Consider the following 7,402-nt stretch of genomic DNA (forward strand, 5'->3'; position numbering starts at 1 on the left):
TTACACCCTAATTTTCACTCTATATATTTTTGTAATTAAATTATGCATTTTTTCTAATTATTATAGTTCGAAAATTTTTATTCTAATTAGATTAAAATATACCAACAATTGAAAAAATAATTAGATCTGTGGTTGTGGCTTGTCCACTATTAAGTTGGACAAGTTTTTTTGTGGCTCTAGACAAGAATTTGTGGCTTGGCCATGGGCTAACTATTGTGGAAACTCTTAAAGAACTATTTTGTAATTTTGGGTTGTCCACGATTTAAAGAGTTCTTTACTTCATTTCATTTTTTATATGTGTATCCTTAACATTCTATTAATTTTTTATACTCACACTCTATTAATATAAAACTAATATTATAAATGAGTCCCACATTTCATTTACTTTCTCCATTACTTTTTTTTACAAAATCAAATAATTTCTTAAAATCCGTACCACACAAAATGATTTTTTAAATAATGGATAAAAGAAATAGTTTTTTGAAATGTTTGAGGTTTGTGGTAAAAAAATAAATTTTTTGAAAGGTTTCGTGTTATTTAAGCGCCAATATCTCTTTATATAAATTAATTTATATATTTGGTTTTATTATCTAATTAATACTTGCATTATGCAATTAGACGACGGACGATTAGCTATTAGACTGATGATCTCTTCATGGAGGGAGTTAATAACATCGAAGTTTATTAGATATTCATATTGATATCGGTCAAATGTGAAATGCCACTAAATTCAATTACAGAACAATATTAATTGACGTCAATAATGCGGGACCTTTTTTATATTCAAATTTTAAGCCAGGAATAATTTGTTAAACTTTGTTCATAAAGGAGCATGTGCATAACATGGTAGGAGAAGGATTAGATGCATAAAATTTATTTTGGGGTGTACATTTAATTATAATTAATGGTTATTAATTTATTTTGACTGGAATTCAATGTGACAGCCGCAAGCTTTCTCAGTTGATCCAGGTTTGCTCTCCACTAGCTTTTACTATACATTAATTTTCAATAAATTGTACTCTTTATTGTTTTTTCCTTCCTCAATTTAGAGAGAAACTAAGTGGGTTTAATGCCTACCGGTAATTAATTAGTTTTATAGTATAGTACTCCAATTTGAATCCATTGGGCTATTGAGATATTTGGTCAACTTTCTTTTTCCCGGTTATGGAGATCAATTACATTATGCAGATTTATTCAATTGATCTTTTATTTAAAACACCATTACATATACTTTTTTTTGTTTTATTTTTGTAATCTATAGATATTATGTGTTAATTAACTCAATCATTACTTATGGTTTAGGTGAGAGAAGACAGACGGTCAATGGCTGAAATAAACCAAATTACTACCTCCGTTCCCTCATAGTTGAGGCGGAACTTTTCGGCAAGAAGTTTAAGAAAGAGACGTTGAGTGTGTTAAATAAATAGATAAAAGAGTAAGAGAGAGAAAAAAGTAGAGAGAATAAAATACAAAGTAAATAAAGTAAATAGAATAAAGTAAAAAAGAGAAAAAAAAAAGTTACTATATATGAAAATGACTCAACTATACGACATATGACTCAACTATACGAGGGAACTTTCCGTTTCCGAAATGGAAGGAGTATATATGTAGCTAGTTTTGAACATTTTTAAAGCTAGGTATTATTGCCACCTCACAATATAAAGTTGAATGTAAACTATCACTCAAATATTGTCAAATTTAATGTACTGTGGTATATATCACATTAGCCATATTCGACATTAATGTTGATCATTATGATATCTGTTTATGTGTGTTAGTATATAATATACTTATATGTTAATTTGATTTGATATTTTTTAATTTAACTCGGCAATATTTTCATAAAAAATTAAACTCGGTAATATTTTATGAGATTTATCTTGAAAAATTATAGACATCGGTTAATGCGATAGCCGATAATATACCTCTCCCGTCCCAATCGGCCCATCCCACCCGTTTTACAATGGAATGGGTTCTTTCATTTAGCTATATTTAAATTTTATATTTTAATAAAAATATGTATGCATAATGATTTTTTATATCAAAACATATACTCTCACGTCCACGAATAGGAGTCCCGGTTCACTTTTACCATAAATGGTAATAGGGTCTCACATTCCACTAACTCATTTTACTCACATTTCATTTAAAACTAATATATACAAATTAGACTCATATTACACCAACTCTTTTCTACTCACTTTTTTTAATATTTCTTAAAACTCGTGGCGCCAAGGAATGAGGCTTCTAATGGCGGACGAATGAGTAATAATAATGAAATTAAACATTCTACAAATAGATTAAAATAAATAAAACAAAGTCAAATTTCGAAATTGTCATTTATACTAATAATGGGTCCACGCGAATAATTAATCTATACAGTCTATACCTTCCCGATAGCTGACCAATTTTAATTCAACTGATATATAATAATTAATTAGTAGAATCGGCCCCTACCGATATTTTCCATAGTTAGGGATTGGGTAGCGTTGAATCAATCATTATTTCATCACAGCTGACTTGTTAAATGGTATTAATGATTCATTTTTCATATAGTAAATATATGAACACAAGTGAATGAACGTAAAAGTTCATTTTTATCACGAAAATTAAAAAATACTAAAATCATTGGTGAACATATAAATTCGTTGCTTCCATAGTATAGCTAACTATTCAGTAACTTAGTTCTAATATAGAATGAAATATATCCACGTTATATATAGCAACCGACTTCACTATATATCTAGACAATCTAAAAACAATTGATTTCTAGTTCAATTAAAAGTGTAAGCATAAACAAAAACTAAAACAGTTAAAAGGATACTCCCTCCGTCCCTAAAGAATATGCATTTTGGAATCGACACAAGTTTTACTGTAAAATTAGTGAAGTAAGAGAGAGAGGTAAGAGAAAAAAATAATTAAAGTATTGTTAATGGAGAATTGATCCCACCTCATTAGAGAGAAAATAATTTTAAAATTGGAAAGTGCATATTCTTATTGGACGAAGTAAAAAGAAAAGAATGCATATTCTTGTGGGACGGATGAAGTATTAAATTACAGCTCCTAACCTTAGCTATTATTGGTTAATGTCTCAATTTCTCATCAATCAAATTTAGTTATTCATTTTTCGATTACTGTAGCAAAATGAACATTATGATTAATCAAATAAATGTAAAAGCACACAGGGAATTGAAATAACTACATCAGCCAAGAAATAGAAAATAGAACTCAATAAAGCATAGAAATCAATGTATCCTCGTAGAATTATATGAATTATTAAGCAAAACATGTTTATAACAAGAATCGAATAACTAATAGATGAAAACAATTATAAGTTAAACTAATTACAACCTTGATTGGAGCTAAGTCTTCACTCTGTGGAATGATGATTGGAGCTAAGTCTTCACTCTGTCGCTCTCTAGATATGCATTCTCTTCTTTAGGATGTGAGTAATGTATAGAATGATCCATTTTCTTGTCCTAAATCTCCTCCTTTAAAAGAGATTAAAATCGCCTAAAATAGGGCATGCTATATCAATTCCGTCTATCTTTCCAGACCAGCGTGGCTTTCAGTCAGAAACTCTCTAGAATAGCTCGACACTTTTCTACCCTTCTGCGCCCCTTTCGGCCAGAAACAAGTCGTCAAACATAAACTCTTTGGAATGGCTCGACACTTTTCTAGGGTTGTTGCTTTCGATCAGAAACGATCTGACCTGCGTAAACTCTATAGAATGACTCGACACATTTATACCCGGCCCGCGTGACCTTCGATTAGAAATGACCCAACCCGCGTAAACTCTCAAGAATGGCTCGACACTTTTCTACCCGGCCCGCGTGACTTCTGGTCATAAACGACCCGACCCGCATAAACTCTATGGAGTATGGACAACACAATTTTCGTAACATGGGCATAACTTTTTCTACATGGTTCCGATTAAGGCGTGGAAAATATTCACGCAAAGCTCTTCTGAAGACTACGAACTTTTTATCCTTAGGCTAATTAGAAATCATCATTTTAGGCCATTTTTCCTTCAATACTCAAATTAATCAAAATAATCAATTGTTGTATAATTGACGCAAAAACAGAATTCAATCAATGAAACTTTGACAGTATATACATCAATCTATTAATCAAAAACTAGAAACGAACGAGTTTATCAGTCTTTTACATTCAATGTGAAACTTTAGCTTCTTGTGTGATTCGTATTTTGATGTTGCACTAATCCAGCAAAGTCCCACATTAATAGTAAATTTTCATGATCAAAAGACTAAAAATTCCAACTAATTCTTATTTTAAACATAATCTCTAATTTGAACCTTTGCGCTTATATAAATATATTATTGATATATTTATGATATTCTATAAATAAGAATGAGTAATAGGGGTAGTGATAAAATGCAAACTCTATATATTGTACAGACTCCAAATTCCTTAACACAGTATTAACACAATTTTAACACAGTGTAAAATTTTAAGATTTTGATGTCAACACAATATCAATACAGTGTCAATATAACATCAACCGTTTATACTATGTTGATATTTTTTGTTGCTATTATTTTGTCATCTGTTAAAATTTTCTAAGAGCACCCACAATGGGGCGCCTGATGGCTCCATTGTCGGTGCCCGCCCGATGGCATGCCCTACGCCCATGCCCTAAGCTTCGGGCGCGGAAGAAGCGCGGACGATGGCCTATCGTCCGCGCCATCGGGTACCATTGTGGACTCCACTGACGATGGCCACGGACGATGGCACACGTTTTTTATTTTTTTTAAATGCTAAATTCGAAAAATTTGTATAAACACCCCCTACCCCGACTTCATTTGTAACATTTCATTTCACGATTCCACTCTCGAAACTCACATTTACTACGAAATGGATTCAAGTCACAATAATCCGATGTTTAGTGGTGATGCGCGTTGGCCGGGTACAGAACCCGATGAATATCGGCCGTTCGACGCCAACACCTCCTCCGATCTCGAATTCAGTACGGATTCGTATGGTTTGTCTGACATGGAGCCGTCTCCAAACCGACCCGCCACCCCCTCCCGCCGCCGCCCCATCCGCCGCTGCCGCCCCCACCAAAAAGAAGCGGATCCGACACCACGCGAACAAGTTGCCACCTCTGGCAATGAATGAAGAGTACGCCCCGGCGTTACGAACTACCAGCCGGATGAAACCCTCGTCTTGGCGAGGTGTTGGGTGGATATATCGGAGGACCCGATATTCGCCAACAACCAGAAACAGCTCGCGTACTGGGAGCGCATCGCCGAGCGCTACAATGAGGCGAAGCCGTCGAGCGCGTACAAGCGCCAACGGGAGCAGCTCCGCAAGCACTGGGATCAGGTGAAGAAGCAAGTCAACCTGTTCGCGTCGGAGTACGAGAAGTGTGCGAGGGAGCAGGGGAGCGGCGAGAGCTTGAGCGACGTGCGCGATAGAGCGTTGTTGTCGTACCAGTCCCTGTACGGCGACTTCAAGCATTTGGGCATCTAGGCGCTCTTGAGGGACAAGCAGAAGTTCCAAGGCGGGATGCTGCACACCGGTGCGACAAAGAGGACGAAGACCACCGCCGCTTGTGGTTACACGAGCAGCGAAAGCGGAACTAGTCCGGTGGACCTCAACCGGACGTACACAGAGGAGGAGAGTTCCGGCACACCGATGTCCTCCCGGCGTCCCATAGGCGTCAAGGCTGCGAAGAACAAGGGGAAGTCGACGGCGACATCATCCTCGAGAAGCACAAGGCCCTCGAGAGTTCCGGCCGCCGCGTATGTGGGGTTGGCAAGAGCCTCGATGGCCCGGACGTTGTTGCAGACGCACAAGGCCCTCGAGAAGTGTACGGACCCCGCCAAAGCCGAATACCTCTAGGGGTTGATCGATGAGCTGCGCCGGGAGTTGGGAATTGTATAGATTAGCCAACTTGAATCGTGTAACTTTTGTTAATCAATGCAGTCTTCGTCGGGTTTTAGCTACTCGTTGTGTTTTTTAATTAGTTTGCTTTATATATTCGAAATCATTTAAATTAATTAACTAAATAATAGTAAAACATATAGGGCGCGCCTTAGGACGTCCCTTAGGGCGCCCCACTGCAGGTGGGAGGGCATGAGGATAAAACTGATGACGTGGCGGTGTATAGGGCACGCCTTAAGGCGCCCCATTACTAATGCTCTAATGATCAGAACAGAGTTTGTACAACATTTAGAATTACATTATAATTATAAAAATATGGCAAGCTAGGTAACAAGCCACGTGCGTATAAGTCGTATATGAAAGAGTTGATTTTATGATTCATAGTTAGTAGACAGACACACACCAAACATAAAATCCCTTAAATATAAACCTGATTGGCCAATATCTGAATATGTGCAAAAGAAATGGAGAATTTTGGACTGTTTGGTTTATTTTATTTTTTCCACTATGTGTGTGTGAGAGAGAAAGAGAAAGAATTAATTAATGTTGTAGAATACAGTATAATTGAAAAATAATGATATAATGTGAGAGTTAGTGCACATCGGATCCTTCGCCTAGCTACTGTTTGAACGCAACAACTGTTTCTCTCTCTCATCTTAATTTCTTCCAAGCTGACCACAATTCCATCAACAACACAAAGACTGCGATAAATAATATGGTTAGTTCATGATTTGGTTTCACTCTCAATCAGTAAAATCATCTATTTAACACCTCTTTTCCCTTTTTTCATCTCCAATTCCCCTCTCTCTCTCTCTTTATGTGCTCAGAAATCCACCAATTTTCGCCATTTCTAAGGAAGATGTCCGTCTCTTCCCTATCCGTTGAGAGAGAAGCAAAATTCATCATCTCAGAAACTACTCAAACTGGCGTTGAAGAAAAAGGAAGAGTAAATCTCGAAATCGAGAAGAAAGAAGACGAGAGAGATGAAGCTGCAGCCACAGTTTCTCACGACGACGGCTTCAAAACTCCGACCTCCTCCGATCACAGAATTCCGCCGATCACGCGGTGCCCGCCGCCGCCGGTGAAGCCGCGGCCACCGCCGATGAGAGTGAAGCGAAAAATCTCCCAACCGGCAGAGATCGAATCCATCTTCCGCTCAATCGCTGCCGATCAAGACGACACCGCGCAACACCGTAAAATCAAGAAAGCTCGAAAATAGAAGGTTGAAGTTCAGTTTAATGCTGTAATGCGCTCTCAAAACTCATGATCATATGGTTGTAAAACTTTGATGTATTTTCAATGAGTTGGATATGATCTAGATACCAAAAAAGGTAAACATTTCTAGCATAGGCTAGGAAATATAGGTGACAAGGACTTGTAAACTTATTTTTTCTTAGCTAATGTTGGGAAAAGTAGGCTACATATCATACAATCTTTTTTCTATTGATTTTATTTGTGTTCTTGATTTTAGGAAATTTAAATATTTAGCCCAATA

At 36.7% G+C, this 7,402-nt stretch overlaps 1 protein-coding gene across 1 annotated transcript; it reads left to right on the top strand.

Moving 5' to 3' along the window:
• The first annotated feature begins 6,766 nt into the window (after positions 1-6,766).
• LOC121800761 (cyclin-dependent protein kinase inhibitor SMR3-like) lies at positions 6,767-7,126 on the top strand. The gene has a single exon (XM_042200266.1). The coding sequence runs from the start codon at positions 6,767-6,769 to the stop codon at positions 7,124-7,126; it is 360 nt and encodes a 119-aa protein (XP_042056200.1).
• Positions 7,127-7,402: the final 276 nt, after the last annotated feature.

This window comes from Salvia splendens, chromosome 4 (genome assembly GCF_004379255.2).
Source record: "Salvia splendens isolate huo1 chromosome 4, SspV2, whole genome shotgun sequence".
NCBI lineage: Eukaryota > Viridiplantae > Streptophyta > Magnoliopsida > Lamiales > Lamiaceae > Salvia > Salvia splendens.

What these genes read in the sequence shown, in the direction of transcription:
- LOC121800761 (XM_042200266.1), top strand. Translation starts at nt 6,767, where the DNA reads ATGTCCGTCTCTTCCCTATCCGTTGAGAGAGAAGCAAAATTCATCATC.